The sequence below is a fragment of the Balaenoptera musculus genome, chromosome X (genome assembly GCF_009873245.2).
Source record: "Balaenoptera musculus isolate JJ_BM4_2016_0621 chromosome X, mBalMus1.pri.v3, whole genome shotgun sequence".
Classification (NCBI taxonomy): domain Eukaryota; kingdom Metazoa; phylum Chordata; class Mammalia; order Artiodactyla; family Balaenopteridae; genus Balaenoptera; species Balaenoptera musculus.
Genome location: NC_045806.1, coordinates 36,504,873 through 36,526,009, shown reverse-complemented (window position 1 = coordinate 36,526,009; position 21,137 = coordinate 36,504,873). Strand labels below are relative to the sequence as shown.

General features: G+C 35.0%; 1 protein-coding gene across 12 annotated transcripts in view; it reads left to right on the top strand.

The window, feature by feature from the left end:
* Nucleotides 1–21,137, top strand: part of CASK (calcium/calmodulin dependent serine protein kinase) — a 398,598-nt gene that overhangs the window by 159,420 nt on the left and 218,041 nt on the right. For all 12 annotated transcript variants that reach the window (XM_036839503.1, XM_036839508.1, XM_036839507.1 and 9 more), the window contains exon 3: nt 7,543–7,648. In XM_036839503.1, coding sequence (XP_036695398.1) covers nt 7,543–7,648 — 106 coding nt within the window. The remainder of the gene's footprint in view (nt 1–7,542; nt 7,649–21,137) is intronic.

Below are 21,137 nucleotides of genomic sequence, written 5' to 3'. Positions count from 1 at the left end.
ATTTTTCTATGTCTTTAATTTTTGTGAATTCGATTACTATGTGTCTCGGCGTGTTTTTCCTTGGGTTTACCCTGCCTGGGACTCTCTGCGCTTCCTGGACTTGGGTGGCTGTTTCCTTTCCCATGTTAGGGAAGTTTTTGACTATAATCTCTTGAAATATTTTCTCGGGTCCTTTCTCTCTCTCTTCTCCTTCTGGGACCCCTATAATGCAAATGTTGTTGTGTTTAATGTTGTCCCAGAGGTCTCCTAGGCTGTCTTCATTTCTTTTCATTCTTTTTTCTTTATTGTGTTCCGCAGCAGTGAATTCCACCATTCTGTCTTCAGGTTACTTATCTGTTCTTCTGCCTCAGTTATTCTGCTATTGATTCCTTCTAGTGTATTTGTCATTTCAGTTATTGTATTGTTCATCTCTGTTTGTTTGTTCTTTAATTCTTCTAGGTCTTTGTTAAACATTTCTTGCATCTTCTCAATCTTTGCCTCCATTCTTTTGCTGAGGTCCTGGATCATCTTCACTATCATTATTCTGAATTGTTTTTCTGGAAGGTTGCCTATCTCCATTTCATTTAGTTGTTTTTGGGGGGGGTTATCGTGTTCCTCATCTGGTACAAAGCCCTCTGCCTTTTCATCTTGTCTCTCTTTCTGTGAATGTGCCACAGTGAGTTTAAATATATACATTCTATCATCCCACAAAGTTCCTTCAACTCCGAACATATACTTTTTTTTTAAGACTTTAATATTGAAAAGTAATTGAGGTATAAACTGATATATCTCCAATTTTCTTTTATAAAGTTAGGAGTACCATTTTGAAATAGTTGTCTGGGTTTTATAAGAGTAAAATGCCCCCATCTTTCTCCCTTTTTGTAAAACTCTTTTGGTTTACATTTCCCAAAATGAACAGCAACCCAGGAATTGTACCTTCTAGAGGTGTTTAGAACATTGTATTTCTACTTTTATCATGTGCAAAATATGATGTTAATAATGGTCCTTCATATATTTGAGAAAAACTCTAATGCTGGAACTTTATGTGGTTTGGATTTCAGTCATCTCTGCCTTTTCCCTTTATCCATGTAATTAACATCTTTCTATTTTTATTAGTTGAGTTCAGAACAGATTCTCACCAAATTCATGGTTGAGTAACTCCTTGAATAGATGACTCAGAGTTATATCTTGTAAGAGACAAATAATCTGGTTTTATTTTAACCTAATGTTGGCTCTTATGTAAGATAGTTTTGAAGCACATGTTCTTATTTCAGGACATTTTAACACCTCAGAAGATAAATATTATAAAGATCATTGAATTGGTCACCTGTAATCTTTATTAATATCTAATTAATAAGCTAAATGTATTATAGTACTTCAATATTGATTAAGAATGACCTGGAGTTGTTTTAAATGTAAGTCCCTAGGAAATAAATGACACTTTAGATAATTATTTACCAAACTCATCCTAATGAAGAGTGAGAAGGAAGACAAGTAGTCCTTACAGCAGTTGGCTTTATTATAATTTCCTGCTGATAGTTGTTGACAGTACATCAAATATAGTGTTGAATTTAGTTTAAATTTGGTATTCAACTGGGCAGGCTGCTTTAATAAATTTATTACACTTATGAGAACTGTAAATTCTTTGGGAAATATATTACCAAAACCCCATTAATTTGTAAATGCTTAATGTAGTCAAGATTGATTTGTAACTAATATATTTGCCTATTTAAGAACAATTTACATCAGTCAAACATCCTCAATTAATGGTATGCTCCTTCTTTTCTTTATCCACCTGACAGATGAGATTTTAGGCCATAAGATTGTATTAAATGGACAAGAATTCAAAGAAATTAGAAGCTGCTTGGATTTCTGTTTGTATGTGAAAAAAGATAATAAAATGTGCTAGTAAAATGTGTAAAAGATCAAAGAAATAATGACTTTCCCATTAACCCAGATTGGTGTGGTGCCCTGTCTGGGCCTCTGGTCATCCACTAGTTGAGAAGGTCAACTTTCTTGATTTATAGGAAGATGGCCTCATTAAAGCCAACCTGACCTGTATTATTGCCAAAGGCAGCTGGGGTCTTTAGTCTTCAAATTGGTTGTTAGATAAAGGTTGAGCTCAGCAGCAGAATTTGACTTGGCTGCTATAATCCTTCCAAGGTTCTGCTTGGATCCCTTTCTTAAAATATCACATGGTCATTAATTTCAGCACACCAAGGAAAAAATGTTGAATCAATAATGACTTTCATTTAGCTATTTTGTTATTAATATTGATTCAGATGAACACATTAATACTTGTCCTAATTATTTTATGACTAGATTGGAACATTCTTTATGTGCATTTGGAGCCTGGGTCAGCTCTTAGTGCATTTTAACTATTGAGTTTCTAACAGAAAGTGGAAGTTCTTTGGAAACAAGTGAGAATACTTATATGTTTATTAGTAAAAAAAATCAGTGTCTAATTTCTGATTATCACTGGTGACAGTGCAGCTGAAATATGCTGGTTCTGTAGCAGTCTTGATAGCTTGTCACCCAAGTCAGTGTTACCACATTAACACTGTTATATGATTGGATATTAAGGGCACATATAAAAACTATAGCCCCAGGAGCCATTGTGGTATCATGTAGAGAGCACTGGACTTCAGTTATTAGCTCTGCTTCCTCTACTTACTACTTGTGTGATCTCAACCGCTTATGTATCTCACTGAACCCAGGGCCTCAGTTTCTTCCTTTGTAAAGTGAAACTAGATATACTTACAGGGTTATTATAATTATTAAATGAGGACTTACAGAGGGACACTTAAAATCCCAGATATTGTGCTGCATAGTCTAAGGTCATTCAATAAATTTTGAAGGGTCCAAAGGGCTGCTATACAGTGGATGTTGACTACCCTTTTTGTGTTTGGTAGATTAAGCAAGATAAAACGATTAAAAACTACCAAACAAGTAAAGGATTTAGATTAACAATAGTGAAGAAATTCCAGATTTAGTTATTAAGTGATGGATTTGGGTTATTAAAAGCTGTAGAGTTTACTTCTATGGAAGTGCTTTTTAAAAACACATCTGTTTGGAAATAGACTTACAGACATAGAAAACAAACTTATGGTTACCAGAGGGGGTAACAGCGGGTACGGGGGGAAGAGATAAATTAGGAGTTTGGGATTAACATGTACACACTACTATATATAAAATAGATAAATAACAAGGACCTACTGTTTAGCACAGCACAGGGAACTATATTCAATATCTTCTAATAACCTATAATGGAAAAGAATCTGAAAGAGAATATATATATGTATATATTTATAACTGAATCACTTTTGCTGTACACCTGAGACTAACACAACACTGTAAATTAACTATACTTCACTTTTTAAAAAAATGGTTTAAAAAATCTGTTTAGATTCTTTTTGGAATGACTGAATGACTTTACAGATAGTTGTATAAGAAACACAGAAGAACTTACAATTAAGAGGATAATAATTAAAGCAAGTCAATTTATCCAGAGCTGCACCATTCTAATTTGGTAGCCAGTAGCCACATGTGGCTACTGAGCACTTGAAATACAACTGCTCCCAACTGAGATGTGCTATAAGTATAAAACACACTGGAGCTCAAAGACTTAGTACAAAAAGAGAATGTAACATATTTCATTAATGCTTTTTAATGTGACTATATGTTGAAATAATAATACTTTGGATATATTGGATTGCATAAAATATGTTAAAATAAATTTCACCTGTTTCTTTTTACTTTCTAATGTGGCTACTGAAAAAATTTTAATTGTATATGTGGTTTGCATTATATTTCTGTTGGATGATGCTGAACTAAATCCTTACTGAATGATTCTGTGAAAGCTGACTCTTAAATTTGACCTTTAAAGCTCAGATATTAAGGATGAGATTGTTGCTCCAATGCTAAGAATGTCAGAAAGCATTCCTTTCCTCAGTCACATTTGTAAATACCCAACTTATTTTTGACCCCATGGTCAAATTAGCTTGCTACAGAATCGTGGCACTCTGAAAGTGGCATCTGACTTTTAAAAGGTAGCATGAAAAATTCTCCTATTCCAAGAACAACTAATAGTAAAATGAATAATAAATACTTTTCAGGAAAATTCTTTTTAAAACAGACCGTCTGAAACAGCTTTTCTAACTCTCCCTCATTTGAGGGGCAGACTGAAAGGTAGACCCTGGAGGACATAGTTGTTCTACTGTTGTTGGACAGCTCGAACTTCTTAGGAAACTGGTAGGAGTAGTAGTTCTCATGCCATATAGTGTGTTGATTCAACTGAAGTGTGTTTCTCCAATTTTGATCAGAAGATCAAATATTACTTTCCATATTACTAGTGCCCCTTTTAAAAGAAAATAAATTGATGAAATATAGGCACATAGTTAAATATAGGGGCACTAAACATAGAAGTAGATTATTTTGTAAATCTTTAAAAATTTCCCTGCAAAATTACAAAATGAAAAAGTACAAGGAAGAGTGGAGGAGTTACCAGTCACTATAGATAAAGTAGAACTTCAAAACAGCCATGGTAACTGTGGGTCAGGTGACTCATAGGAATGTTCTGAGCTAGTATCTATAAGCAGCCAGATAATCACAATTTCAAATCATATTATTATATTATCACCTACTTTCGAATTCCTTCCTAGTCTGCTTCATGAGATGATTTGTAGGAAAATACGTTTTTAGTTTGCTATATCAGCAAGAAGTTAATAGCAGTTAATACATACATCTTTAATTCACATTCACATCTAAAACAAACATTTTGAGCTTAACATTCTTGGAATCTATAGTTTGAATGCATATATGGTGCATTCATGTTTTGTAAACTGTGATTTTCTATTTGTGCTATTTAATACACCCATATAATTGATACTTGAATTATGGAAAATGGTGCCACAGCTATCCTAGATGTAGGCCATCTTTTGCATCATTGCCCTTATAAGTTCAAATACATTTTTATGTTGTTAGTTTTGTGCTATTCAATCAGTGTTCAGATTTTAGTCCCTGAAATGTCAGATCTGGTGATATTTAAATTGTTTTAATCTTTGAAGGCAGGGTCCCCAGCAATCCTTCCTTCATTTTGAGCGTGGGTAAAATGATAAGAGACTAGACCAGGAGCATGTTCAGCTATATACCAAGCAGACATGTGCGTGTCAAAGAGAGGGGTCTTTAGAGCATCCGTTTCTACTTATGATTTTTCAGTATGACAAATGTGGCACATGACAAATGGTGAATATGCGGGTTGAAACACACTGTAGCTACATGAAAGGGGCAAAATTTAAAATAAACTGAAAAGAGAAGAAAAGACCAGTTTTCGTTGTGGCAAACACTAAATCTCTATTTACTTCTTGACTCCAGTGTCAGAGCACTGAATTAAAATCAGACATTTAGCAGAATAGGAAGGAATGGAAAGAGAGAAACTAAGGTGAAAACAGAAGATATGAAAAGGGTGACTTCCAGTAAAACGAGAAGCTGGAGATAAACATTAAAATGAGTACTAAAACTCCTAAGCTTTTCATAGAATCAGAAGGCAGAACAATCTTAAAGGGAGAGAAAAAACTGTGCAGGCATCTGAGTTATGTCGTCTGGCTTTTCAACCTGGTCCTCCAGCGCACTTGTCAAAAGCCTTCCCCATAGTTATGACTTCCCAGCGCAAAAGCCACACCTATTCACACCTCTCCTCTCCTGAGGGTGGAGACCATGTTTCATGTGTCTCTCATTTCTTCCTTCACAATGAACACTGAGCCACCTTAACCCCCTCAGCCCCACAGTGCTGCACTCAACACAGTCCTTTCACATCCATTCTCTCATTTGAATCTTGCCGCTGCCCTCTGAAGTTGTAGACTGTGTAGGTCCTGCATGACCTATCACGTCCCCCATTTCATTTGCCATAAGGAAGGCATTTTGTAGAGGTTAGCAGTCAGCTGGCAAGTAGTAGTGACAGGGGCTGGACTGGCACCAAGTTTTCCGACTCCAGATCCTATGGGATTTTCATCACTGCCACTTACAAACACACAGTGTTCTCTTTGAAACAACTGCAAAAACAGACAAACAAATCAAACCTTCTTTGACCCTGCTATTCCTTTCTTATTACCAGGATCATGTCTAAACACACCATGGCATCGTGGAAGGACTGACTTTAGAGTTAGACAGGCCAGGGCTCAAAACCTACCCCTTGTAATAGCTATGTGATCTTGAACAAGTTTCAGAGTCTCAGTTTCCTCATCTGTAAAATACCTACCTCACAGGCTTGTTGGGACATTAAATGACAATGACCATATTAAGTACTTAGACCAGTGAGAGATACAATAAATCTAAATTTATTATATAATTGTTGTCTGCATCCTGACTTTGAACCTGACCTCTCCACAGAATTTGATCTTAGAACATTTATGGTCTTTTCTGGTTGAATCTTACAGCCTTTTCTCAGCCTTCTCCAACTACTTATGCCTTAATTCTCCTTATTTCCTTGACTTTCTTAATATTGTATTATTGATTCTTCCTTTTCTGGTGGCTTCTCTTTTGTCATATTTACTGACTTCTTTTCCTCACCTATACCTTGTGTAAATTTTCTAAGGTTCCTTCTGCAGCCATTGCTCTTGTTGACAAGACTAAGTTGGATTAGCAAATCAGAGAGGAGATAATGTTATCTCTTCTGCTTTGTGCAATATATCCTTAACCTTCCTTCTTTACCTGTCTCCCTTCTACTTCCAAATATAAAAATGTCTCATTGGATTTTATTCATTGTCGAGCAGGTAAAACTCCAGCACTGTTAACACAGGAAGGCTTTAATTATCTCATTCCATGTAGACATGGCAAGTGATACCTATGCCTAAACTATTTTTGTGTGATGGTGATGATGATGATGATAATGGTGATGAGCATGACAATGAGGATATTAACACTTTTATTTTCCAAATAGTATTGTGTAACCTACACAGTAGTCTTACCTACATTATCTGAATTTGTTCTTGAAAATAACACTGTGGGTAGTGTCCTGAATTATCCAGCACATTTTATAGATGATGTAAAAAAAATTCCGACTTTGACGTTGGGAGTAGTGCCTTTTCTGTTTAACCATACTATTTTTTTGCCCCCTATTCCATGTAACTTCCCTGATGTGTGTCTGTAAATGCTAGATTTTAGGCTAAAGAATAAACATCATATTCTTAGACAATTTAGGGAAAATTAAGAAAAAGAAGTAAAATTCAAGACAGCAAATTGAGTTACTTATTAGCTGATCAAGAAAGAGTTATAAATTTTGAAACCTGTTTACAAGAGTTTGAGGAAAGTATTTGTGCTATTTACATTTCTTATTAATAAGAGCTGACTCTGTAATGTATATAGATTTAAGCTGGCAAGAGATACGAACAAGTTATATTGTCAAAGATTTTAAAGGGCAAAAAGTTAAGCTTAGCTTGAATGGGGGATTTCATCTCTATAGTTAGAGAAGTCTTCATGTTACCATAGATCACATCCATTCATTCATCATTCACTCTGATTGTCTTTTGATCCTACCTAACAAAATGTTATGTGTTTATTTTGCAGATCTAAAGCGGGAAGCCAGTATCTGTCATATGCTGAAACATCCCCACATTGTAGAGTTATTGGAGACATATAGCTCAGATGGAATGCTTTACATGGTTTTTGAATTGTGAGTGTACATTCTCTTTTCCGAAGGGGCTGAAGTGTTTTTTTGTTTGTTTGTTTTAGGGTTAAAGTTTTAAGCAGTGTTGATCTTAGATAATGCTGATGCTTTTCTCTTAAAATTTAAAAATACTTGTGAACTCATCTGTTTAGAAAGACCTAAAGTAAAAAGAATAAAAGGAATATCTCATCTTAAGGTTCCCAATGGCTAAGGAAGCAAAAGTTGGGCATATTCAGTTACCCTCACAGTTTTGGTCTACTTCAGAGAAGAGGAAATAGAGTTCAGAGGAATAGGAGGTCCCAAAATATAAAATTCTGACTACAGGAGTCTTAGTGAAAAGGATTGGGATGGGAGTAGAGGCCTCCATGTAGCCAGCCTCTCTAGCAACTAAAAACAAGTAATAACAGACTTAACTTCCTCTTTTGATATAATCACCATATTGGCATATGAAGGAAATTCTGTAGACAACCATATATCTTGATTTTAGTAAGCCACTCGACATGTTTCTCACAAAATTTTTGTCAATAAGGTGGAGGAATGTGAGCTAAGGATAGTATAATTGGGTAGTTTCATAGCTGGTTGGATGATTGTGTCCAAAGAGATTGTATAAAGCCTTATGGGATGGCATACTATTCTGTTCAAAATTGTAATCAGTGACTTTGATTAGGGTCTCTCACAAGGTGGTAATCAAGGCGTTGGCCAGGGCTGAAGTCATTTTAAGGCTCCGCTGGGGATGGATCTGCTTCCAAGCTCACTCACATGGTTGTTGGAAGCACACTATCAGACTGAGGGCCTTAGTTCCTCATGTGCTGTTGGCCCAAGACCTCCCTAGGTTCCTTGTCACTGGGCTTCTCTGTAGAGAGCCTTGTTAGAAGCTGCCCCCTACAGAGGGCTAGCTTAATACACTGAATATCTAGACCAAATTTTAAAATATTTTACAAGTTTGTAGCAAAGGAGCTGAAACAAAGAAGGTGAAATTTAAGACCAGTCAATGTAAACTCATTCATTCACATATATAAGTGCAAGATCACTATGAACTTAATTGTAACTGCTTATGTGAAAAAGATGTAAACAATTTAGTTAGTTGTTGCAACAGCTTTAAAAGCCTTGAATGGAACCTTCAGATACCTTAATTAGAAGTGTATGGTATTCAGAACCAAGCCACAGGCCCAGTGTGTTGTGTATTGCTCATTCTCCCTGGAGTGTTCCTAATAAGCAGGACACTGGCATGCTTCCAGAAGGGGATAGCCAGAGTGGGAAAGAGCCTAGAAATTCTGTCATAGAGTCACGACCTTCAAAATCTTTGTCAGCAATCCTGCTAAAAGATGTTTGAAAACTGTGTACCTCTACAAATATCTTTCAGTTGATATATACAAACTTTTATTGTAAGGATGTAATTTTTAGTGTTTTGTATATTTTTAAAAATATATTTTCTTCAAAAATCTCGTGCTGTACCTTTATCTCATTCAATTTATGGAAAATGTCTGCTATGTGACCTAAATTGCAAAGCTAGTCATCATTGTCAAACTAGTCAGCCAAATCAGACTTGCTTTCTGTCAGAAAAAAATCTGACTTCATTTTTCAAATAAAATTAAAGTGTTAATAGACATCACTGTGACAATCATCTTACTATTGATTTCTAATTCTAAACTAGATAAGGTTTTGCCGTGAATATATTGTCTGCATGAAATAAGGTGGCTCTTCGCTTCCTTCTCAAAGCTGTTTTGCTCTCACAGATGGCTCCCTCCCTCAGTAGCTTTGCATTCCCCCATTGTCTTCTTGAAACTAGGCAGGCTTTTCAGGATGGGTGAGTGGTTTGTCTTTTGAGATGGGTTCCTTTGAGTGGAGATACAGAAGAGAACTCAGCAGACCACAGACTTGTTTTCAGACAGACCAAATTATGGCAAATGTAGATATGGCTTAAATGCCTTAAAAATATCCTAATACACGTATCCCCTGGAAGGGCTTTGAGTACTCCCAGAGATACCCAAGTCCCACTTTGAAGACCACGTGGCATGGAAGAGCTATTGAAAAGTTGGGGAGACTTTAGTTACCCAAGAATCTATTGGTTTTCTTTTACTGCTATAAGAGTCCCCAGATCAGAAGCCCATGGCAGATCATAATGGATGTCTTTAGTTCTTTGAAATATCGTCAAGTGTAAGAGGATTATGTGTTTATTCAGTGTAGGGTGAGGAGCTGTAACTAGAATCAACAGGTGGCAGGTATGAATGAAGTGGCTGTCCACGAATGTAGCGGCTGTCTCACAGAGTCTGCTGTTCCTCACTAGAAATGCTCAAGCTAAAGCTGGATCCATCCAAAGGTCCTGGAGAAAAGGTTTTAATTTTGGACTAGAGAGAGCCTCTAACGTCCCTTCCAATTTTACGATGTTATAATTATTTTCATTTTATTCTTTATTCAAGAAATCTGTTTCTGTCCATATTTTTATTCACTGAGAAAACTAAAAACCAGATTTTGCCATATACTATAAAGTAATGAGCACAGAAAGCCAAATTTAAAAATTTACCTAAATTTCACATTTGCTGTCTGTTTCAAAGGGGTCTAAGTGACAGTATAGTAGAGAGAAGATGATCCTTGGTGTCATAAAACTTGGATTAGTATCCCACCTCTGTCACTTTTACTAATTATGTGACTTTGGCCATAATCTCTTAACTTTAAAATCTTCATAAGATTATGAAAACAAGATGAGAGAACTGTGTGAATTCACCTTATAAGGTGGTGACTTGCTCTACAATGATAACGTATTGTTTCCAGTGGATTTAACAGCTTAGTTTTAGTTTCTCAGTGTTGAATTATATGGGATTTTTTATATAGCTAATTTTGTATGATTCAGTTGTGATTGGAATAATTCATTGATGGCTATATATGGAGAATAAGACCTCATTAAAGTTGCATATTTACCAGCCCCCTAATCTCACTGTTAACCCAAATCACTAGAACATGGCTTCCTAGTTTTTAACCTTTTATTTTGGAAATTTTCAAATAAAAGAAAATAGTATAATGAACTTCAGTGTACCTGTCACTGAGCTTCAATAGTTATCAATACTTTGCCATTCTTGTTCTATCTATCCTTTACTGTTGTCTTTTTTTTTTTCTTGGCAATTTCTAAAGCAATATTTCACCTATAAATACTCCTGTTTGTATTTATAAGGACTCTGTGTGTGTGTGTGTGTGTGTGTGTATAAAATACTATTGTTATATCTAGTAAAATCAACAATAACTCCTTAGTGTCATGTCATAGTCAGTTAATGTTGCTTCCCCTGATTGAACATGAATTTTTTAAAAATTAATTTATTAATTAATTAATTTATTTTTGGCTGTGTTGGGTCTTCGTTTCTGTGCGAGGGCTTTCTCTAGTTGCGGCAAGCGGGGGCCACTCTTCATCGCGGTGCGCGGGCCTCTCACTATTGTGGCCTCTCCTGTTGCGGAGCACAGGCTCCAGACGCGCAGGCTCAGTAGTTGTGGCTCACGGGCCTAGTTGCTCTGTGGCATGTGGGATCTTCCCAGACCAGGGCTCGAACCCGTGTCCCCTGCATTGGCAGGCAGATTCTCAACCACTGCGCCACCAGGGAAGCCCAAACATGAATTTTTAAAGGACCTATTTCTCAATTTAGAATTGTTTTATTAGCTCTAGGAATCTGGAAGTAGATTATAAATTCACAGTTAAAATAGTTATTTCTCAAAAGGGCTAGAAACAATATAGAAATATAAAATTGTTCTTTTGTATCATCCTTTTTTGTAAATTTACCTTGACAGTTGTCCTTGCCCTGTTTTTTGCATTCTCTTTGATTTCCTCAGTTTAAAACAAATGAACAAACCCAAACCATACATTACTGTAAGATTTAAAGTCCTGTAGATCAAAGAGCAAAGCAGTAAGTTTGTGCATGTCTCCACCTACTGGCTAGGTAAGAGATTGCTTACATAGCTACAGTGTAGACAAGGCTACACCAGAATTTTTCTGGAAATAGATCTAATGACCCCTGGTATTCAGGGTCTCATTGCTCAGGTTATGGGTTATCTGGATCCTTTCCACAGTTTTCTGACATGACACCAACACAGAGTAGACAGGAAATGGAAAGCAAATGAGATAAGGTCAGTTGACTCTGCTATTTGTTGGCTGCTTGTAAATAGCTCTGATAATTTTGATGGAGAAAAGGCTAGACCAAACAATATATTTGGGTTATCAGTGAGTTTCTTATTATGGTATCCATATCTTTCTTTGCCACAGACTATCTATAACCAACTCTCCCTTTTCTTCCCTAAACTGAAGTCATGAAATTATATGGCTCAATCTTGTTGTTTATCATGTTAGCAAATCCTTAGAACTAGTTGATATAAATGATTTATAAGTTTAAAGCATACTCAGATACAGAGACAGAACCAAAATTTTAGCACTGGAAAAGATTAGAGCAGTAGATTTCAAAATTTAGCATTGGAAAATCCTGAGTAGAGCTCGTTAAACCAGCATGTACCCAGGCCCCACCCCCTAGATATTCAGTTTCAACAAATGTGGGTCCTGAAGTGAGAGGTCAAGAGATGATTGACCTTTAAAGTAGGGGTAATACTATTTCGAGACTATGTTGTCATTTTTCCCAACACACTCAGTAGTTTGTTACAAATCTGCATGTGTTTATACTATATCTATTGCTTTGGGATTATACTTAAATTAGGACTTGTCTGTAGCACTTTGCTGTTATTTTGAAAAATAAACATTTAAAATGTAGGTTCAATTTTAAAGACAGGGCTGTGTCATGTCACACACACACACACACACACACACACACACACACACACACACACGCACACGCACACACACACACACACACACACACACACACACCCGCACCCCACCAGAAATTAAATGTTTATTTCTAAGTCACACATCAAGGCTTATGTTTAGTAGTGTCTGATACTTGAATTAAGCTGTAAATCCTAAATTGGCTGGCCAAGAAATTTTAATTACCTTATTATAGAATGATTACATATACCACAGGGAGACTATACAGTAATTAAATATGGTCTTAAAACATTTCTGACATGAAAACAATAGTTTGTATCTTTTAAAATAATATTAACAGTTTGTATTTTTGAAGCTCACAAAGGAGATAGACTGAAAGCTCTTTATTTATTTAAATTTTACTTTTAGTCTGGTGTTTATGCTCAGGGAAGGGAATGTTTGTGAAATTCATTTATACTGATAGAGTAGAACTGATTACTACGTACCAGCAAATTTGCCACTTAAGAGAAAATATATTTGTTTCATATCAAGCAAGAAAAATCTGGACTATAGCATTTTAATTTATATGAACATTTATACATATTTTTATAGCTAGTTTTATCTATTTTGATTTTTTGTTTTTATGTGTAATGATAGAAATTGCTATTCATTCATTCAGCACGTATTTATTGAATGCCTACTTAAGTGCTGGGTAATAGGAAATGGTTGGGAAATACTGTTTGGTCCTAGTAAACATTAGAAACTTGATATGGTAATTCAGTAAGCTAAGATACAAGAAAGGACCTAGCTGAGTGACTGTGTAGGCCTTTGATAAATGCTAGTTGAAAGAAAACAACTTCTGTGTCATTAACTTTTTAAAATTAAACATTTCTCTTGACTTAGGTTTACCACTATACTAAATGTTTAGTTGCATTTTAGTTTTAAGAACTATGTGTCAGGGATACCCAAGACCATTCCCAGGTCTGATGATTCATTACAAGGACTCACAGGACTCAGCGTATAGGCATATTCACAGCTATGATTTATTAATAGCTAAAGGGTATAAAGCAAAATCAGCAAAAGGAGAACGTGCATGAATTGAAGTCCAGGGGCAACGAGGCACAAGCTTCCAAGGGTCTTCTGCCAGCAAGCATTTGTGACAACACATGTGAGATGTTGTCTATCAGGGAAGCTCATTAGAGACTCAGCGCTCAGGGTTTTTGTCGGGGGCTGGTCATGTAAGCACCCTCTGCCTGGTGCATACCAAATTCCAGACTCCCAGAAAGAAAGCGGGTGTTCAGGATAAATCATATTGTTTGCACAAGCAGTTTGGACACAGTGAGCCACTCTTTTCAGTTAGGAGGGGAGGAACCCCTCCAAGTTCCCAGATGCCAATCAAGAGCCAACCTTGTAGGCAGGCCTTGCAAGCCTTTTGAGAGATAATAGTTAGGCCTGGTTAAATAGTTAAATAGTTAACTCTTTTCTGCACAAACTAAAATAGAGATCAACAGGAGAAGGGTTTGAGTTAATAAACTCCTGGATCTGCAAACAAAATATACTTACCTATAAAGATAATTGCAGAGTTTGGGGTTTTTAAAAAACTTTTAACTGTAATTACTGTATCATTTTGATATCTATTGGGAAAAAAATGTAGGTGTCCCAATTTTTGTATAAAACAAATCCTAGATTGAGATGTTACAGTGTAGAATAGATTTTAAGCTTTGAATACTTTAGGAAACAAACTGCATTCTGACTCCTACTATCTTAGAAATGTATTTGAAGTTGTCAGTCTCGTAATTTTTTTGTATATGAAAGCTCATCTTCAACCACTAAAATAATTTTGAATAAATTTATATACATATAAAATAGGAAGAAAATTCAGTTAACTTTGTTATTTAAAAGAAGTAGTTCATTTAAAATGAAAATTATAAGTTGTCTTTAGTGTAGTATACATTCTTTGTACAAATTTAGAAATTATGGAAAATTATAATGACAAAAATAATACCATTTGCAAAAGGTAATCACAGCGAGCATTTCAGAATATTTCCTTCTGTGTATACTCATGATCACAGTTGCACTAAATTGAGATCATTTTATATATGCAATTTTGTATCCTGATTCGTTTAACTTAATAATTTTAAGCATTTTATTATACCATTAAATACTTTTTAGATACAGCATTTTAATGGCTGCATTAAGATGTCTGAACTATATGCATGTGCCATATTTAATATTTTCCCTAAAGTTGGACATTTACACTGTTTTCTGTTTTCTGTATTAGAAATAATGTTATGATTAATAATATTCTTGTACATAGTTACTTGTGCTCACCCCCTGATTGCCTATTTTCTCAAGATAAGTTTTTAGGAATAGAATTACTGGATATTAGAATTAGTGTATGAATGCATACAAACACCTACATCACACATAGATTTAACCTTTTTTAATAGAATGTATTACATTTAGAAAAATGCATACACAGAACTATACAAATATAAAGAATTATTGTAAACAGCCACGTACAACCCAGGTCAAGAAATTTAAAAACTGCCAGCACCTCAACAGCCCTCGAATTCCCCTTTCTGATCATAACCCCCTGCCTCTCTCAGAATTAACTTTAATCTAGACTTCACTTCCATGTTTTTATATCTATACCATCTAAATAGGTATCCCTGAATAGTGTAATTCAGTGTTTTCTATCTTTTTAATCTTTACTTACATGGAACCATAGAGTATACACGTTTTTTGGTCTGTGAGAATATCCAGGTTAGTTTGATCTCCTTCACTTTGTTGCTATATAGTGTTAGTGAACAAACACTCACAAGTTATTTATTCATGTAAATGTTAATATGTATTTGGGTTGTTTCCAGATTTGGCCTTTTGAACAATACTGTTGTAAACAATCTTGTACCTGTATCCTGGTGCACCTAAGTAAACGTTCATATAGGGTGTAGGCCTAGGAGTGGAATTAATAGGTTTCAGAATATGTACAGCTTCAGTTTTCCTAGATAATACCAAGCTATTTTCTAAAGTAGACGTATAAACTGACCCTTTACCAATGGTATATGCCTCTCTAAGGTGATCCAAGTCCTAGTTTTCCTGTCACTGCCCCTGTTTAAAATACTGTTGTTTGTCCTTATTCACAGTGCCTTCCTTTTAGTCTCATGATTAATTACTACCTATGCTACACACCCTTGCTAATACTTGGCATTGTTGGAATTTTTGCCAGTTGGTGTGTAGTAGAATCTCCTTGTAGTTTTTCCCGATTATTCTTCCCTAATTGCCATTTAGTGACCTATCTCTTCATTCTTGTAATGGTATATTTTGATTAACAGAAGTTTGTGATTTTAATATAGTCTCATTTATCATTTTTTAATTTTATGGCCAGTGTTTTTGTATCTTGTTTAAGAAATATTTACTCCCCTGAGATTATGAAGATATTCTCCTATGTTTTATCATCCATCTGGAATTGATTTGGGGTACACTGTGAGGTAGCAGTCTAGTTTCATTTCTTTCCATATGGATATTCAATAGTCTCAGCACAATTACTGAAAACACTGCTCTGCAGTACCACTTTTGCCATAAATCAGGCATCTGTATAGGTGTGATTGTTCTGGGCTCTATTCTGGTCCCTTGGCCTGTTTGCCTGGCATTGTGCTGTTGTCTTATTTACTATGGCTTTACAGTAAGTCCTGGTAACTGGTAGAGCAGGGCCTTCTACTTTGTTCTTCTTCAGACATGTCTTGAGAGCTGTACTTGTCTTTGCATTTTCCATATACATTTTAGAATCAAGTTGTCAATTTACACACACACTTAAAAAACTGTTGGGATTTTGCCTTGAATTATTATATCAAATCTTTATAGCAACTTGAGAATAATTGACAGACTTATTATTGAGTCTTCCACTTTAGGAACACGGTGTCTGTCTTCCCATTTATTTAGGTCTTTGATGTCTTTCAATAAAGTTTTATACTTTTCTCCATAGAAGTTGTGTACATTTTTTGTTAGATTCTTAGGTATTTGCTTTTAAAAGTAGATCAGTCTGGGGCTTCCCTGGCCGTCCAGTGATTAAGACTCCACGCTCCCAATGCAGGGGGCATGGGTTTGATCCCTGGTCGGGAAACTTAAGATCCCGTATGCTGCATGGCACAGCCAAAAAAAAAAAAAAGGTAGACCAGTCTCTCTCTTTCTCTCTTTCCCTCCTTCCTTGTATTGACATATACTCCTTCTATTCATCAAGCTTCATCAATTCCAATAATTTATCTGTAGAACTGTTTGGATTTTCTGCATACCTGATCATATCATCTGTGTATGAAGAGGATTTTGTTTATTCCTTTCTAATTCTTTTACATTTTATTTCTTTCTCTAGCCTTTACTGCAGTGGATAAAATATCCAGAATAATGGTGATAGCAAATCTTTGTTTATTTCTGATCTTAGAGTTTGCTAAGCATAAATGGATGGTGAATTTTATCAAATGCTTTTTTTCTGTGTATATTGAAATGATCATATGATTTTCTTCTTTACTCTGTTAATACAATGAATTTCATTGATTCTTTGGTTAACCACACTTGGTCATGATGTATAATCCTTATAATCCTTTTTATATATTGCTAGATTTGGTTTGCTTATATTTTGTTTAGACTTTTTACATCCATATTTGTGGGAATATTATACTATAATTTTCTTGTACTACCCATATCAGGTTTTTATATCTAGATTATGCTAGACTCATAAAATGAATTGAGGAGTATTCTCTGTTTGTTGTTTTTCTTATGTGATTGGTAGAGCTCACTTATAAACCCATCCAGGCCAGACTTTCTTATAAGAAGTGTTTTCATTTCCGATTCAGTTTCTTAAATATTTATAGGAATATTCAGGTTTTCCAGTTATTACTCGGTCACTTTTGGTGAATTGTATTTTTCTAGGAATGAGTGCATTTTATCTAAACTTTAAACAATTTTGTCATAAAGGGGTTCATACTATCTCTGCAGGATCTTTTTCATTCTTGGTACTAGCAATTTATGCCTTTATTTTTCTGTCTCAGCCTTGCCAGATATTTACCAGTTTTATCAGTCTTTTAAACAATGACTTTTAGCTTTGTAAATCCTTTTTACTGTGTGTTTATTTTCTATTTCAGTAATTTCTGTTTGTTGTTATTTCCATCCTTCTACTTTGGGTTTAATTTTCTAGGATTTATTTCCTTTTTAAATTTCAACTTTCTCATATCCTTGGGTTTTAGATGCCTCTCTTGTTAAAGGCATATAGTTGTTTTTTTTATTCTAGACTCTCAATCTTTGTCTTTTAATTGGAGCATTTATTCCATTTACATTTAATTTTATTTTAGTATATTTTGATTGACATTGTGGTTTTATGTGCTTTCTATTTATACCACCTATTACATGTTTCTTCACCTTCCCTGATTTATTTGGATCAGTTGAATATTTTTTAATCATTTCATTTTTCTTCTATTAATTTGGAAGTTTTAGCACCCTTTGCTGAGTGTGTACCCCAGAAATTACAGTATGCCTCCCTAATTCATCAAATCCTAATATTATACCGTTACTGTCTTCCTGAACAGTACAAGCACTGTAGAACACATTAATTGCATATAATGCAACCTTGACTTATAGGCTATTGTTTTCATGTATTTAAATTATATTTGTGTGTATAAATGCATGTTACATGTATTTACATCACTCCAAGTTATATTATTATTTTTATTCATTTAGATTTACCTACACACATCCTTCCTCTGTTATTATTTATTCTTTCAGCATCTCTAAGGCTTTATCTGGATTCATTTTCCTTGTGTCAGTCTGCTGGGTGCAAACTCCATTTGTTTCAGAATTTCCTTAGATTCCCTTTAGTGTTGAGGGATATTCACTGAGTAGAGAATTCTAGGCTGGCATTTTCTTTACATTAGATATCATTCTACTGTCTTCTGGCTTCCATTGATATTAAGAATTCAGCTAGCAGTCTGTCACTTTTCTCTGAGGGTAGTCTGTCTTTATTTTTCAGGTTATTGAAAAAATGTTTTATTCATCTTTTGTTTTCTGTAGTTTTCTCTGTGATTTGGGGTGTGTATGTGTGTGTGTGTTTTAATCCTGCCTTAGGTTTTTAGGTCTCTTGAATCAGTGTATTGATATTATTTATGGTTAGGGAATATTCTCAGCCATTATCTCTTCAGATATTGCCTCTGCCTTTTTCTTTCTCTCATCACCTTTGTGACCCAATTAAGTATAGATATAGGCATACCTTATGGTATTCTCTATATTTCCTACCTTCTTTTCTGAATTTTGTGTTTTTCCTTTTTAAAATCTATATTTTTTCTCTTTTTTTGCAAAAAAAGTTCAAGCTCAGCTTTTATGTTCTGGGACACAGTAAACTTCATTATTTAGTAATCTATGTTGGATAATCTCAGTATATGAAATCCCTGTTTGTCTTTATTGTCTGTCATTTTTGCTGGTTCTTGGTCAAAATATCTTACCCCTTTATGTGCCTGATTCATTTTGACTGTGTGCTAGAAATTATTTTGAAAATTATTGGCATTGAACGATGCTTTCTTCCTCTAGAGAGAACTTTAATTTGCTTTTACTAGGCACCTTTAAGCAGTAGCAGTCTGGGACTATCTTAATCAAGGTTCAAGGCTTAGATTTTCAGGGCCATTCAGAGAGAAAGCCAGATTGCAAGTATGTGAAGGGGCTGATCACTTCCGGTTCACCGCTAGCTCTTTAGGGTCCTAGCTCAACGTTGGAGAGTAGTTTATGATATTACCCTGAATTCTGACTTTCTTCCCCTTAGAGATCTGCTGTATAAGCAAATGTCCCCAGGACAAGAAGGACTCTGATCCTTGGCTTTACCTCTCTGAGTTCCCATTCTTTAGCCAATATTCCTGACGATTTGGTTAGTACTTTGATGCTTTCAGGAAGTTTTTTTATCCAACCTTTCTGTTGTCTTCACTGAGACACATCACCAATCAGAAGTCTAGCCAATAGAGTTAAAACTCCTTTTACATAGTGTCATGTTATTCTTCATAAAGATTGTACCAATTTATATTCAAACCAGTGGTAGATGAGAGCATTCATGTTTATGTTTTGATAGGTCAGAATGACATTTTGGTTTAATTTGCATTTATTTTGTTGCTAGTGTGGTCAAATATTTTAAATGTATGTTTACCCATTTCTTTTTCATCTGTTCACTTTCTTCAGTTTTTTGTCATTTTGTATGAATTCTTTATTTACTAAGGATATTTACCTTTTTCATGTATTTGCAAATATTTTGCCGAAATTTGCCTGTTTAATTTTGTTTACATTATTGGACTTTTTTGTATATTGACTTTTTTAAATATGCAGAAGTTTAAAATTCTGTCAGAGAAAGAAGTTACAAATAAGCAAGAATGAAGGCTAGAATGAACCCTGTGGTGCTGGATTAGAGTTGGAGGTGGTGGAATGACAACATATTTAGTTTAATATGCGTACATGCACACATATGTATAGATATGTGTTTGCATGTATATATACATATGTACTTATATATACATATGTACATATAGGTAGATAGATACAGAAATAAATATAGCTACATGTGAATGGGTTAGTACACATACATACGTTTCTGCCACTGAGAGGGCCTTAGAAGCAGCTACACTGCAGCAGTAATGAGCAAGCCCACACCCACATATTCATTTCTAAATACATTCTCTAATAGAAGGAACTGAGGCTCTTTAGAGAAATTATTATTCTAGGACTGGGGCAGAGAAAATACAAGTAAGCCTGGAGCATTTTATAGTGCCTGGAAGTAAGGAAGTGCTCAAAAAACAAAAAGATGGGGACATGTGAAAAGGTCACAGGAACCAACCTGAAAGAGCTCCCAGTGGCCAAAACTGGAACAATTTGGGCAACAAAATAAATAGCATAGTACTAGACTATAACCCAAGGTATAAATTAAGTATATATGAGCCCATACCAATGTAAAGAAATTATTGAACAAATAAATAAATGGGAAAGAAGAGACAAACCTTCCTTACAGAAGAATTCCAAATAATATATGTAGATAATCCCCTCCCACCTTAAGGGTAGACTGGACTTAGTGACCCCGCTTTTGAAAAACAGAGCATAGAAAGGGGAACATAGTAAGCTTACAGTCGAGAAACCTGGCTGACCCCTCTTAACCGAAGAATCAAGTTAACATCACTGATGATAAGTCATGTGGATATCACGTGCCCCCTGAGGTGGTGTTCTGAGAAGGGCACTTCACCTCTGTGGTAGCCTTCCCCCAAAACCCACAACAGTCATCTAAAAATGAAACAAACTTCAGAACAAAGAAAGTACATTAGTCAACAAACCGTGAAGTCCAAATACAATCTGGAGTTGAGTTAATAGTAGTGTACCAGTATTACTCTCTTAGTTTTGACACGTTTACTGTAGTTGCCTAAGATGTTAACATTAGGGGAAGTTGAGTGAGGGGTATACAGGAACTCTCTGTACCATCTTTGCAATTTTTATGTAAATCTAAAGTTATTAGAAACTAAAAAGTTTTCTTCAATCATAATTAAACAAGCAAACAAACATGAAACTATGAGTTTACACCGTTATTTCCAGTATAAAGTAACAATTACGGATTTTTATTTAGTGAGACATTTATTAGATAATAAGGAATTGTTAAAGTCTTTAGTGTATGATTTTATAATTTTAGTTATTTTACAAAAAGAGTTTCTACATTTTGGAGATAAGTACTGAAATATTTATGCATAAAGCCTG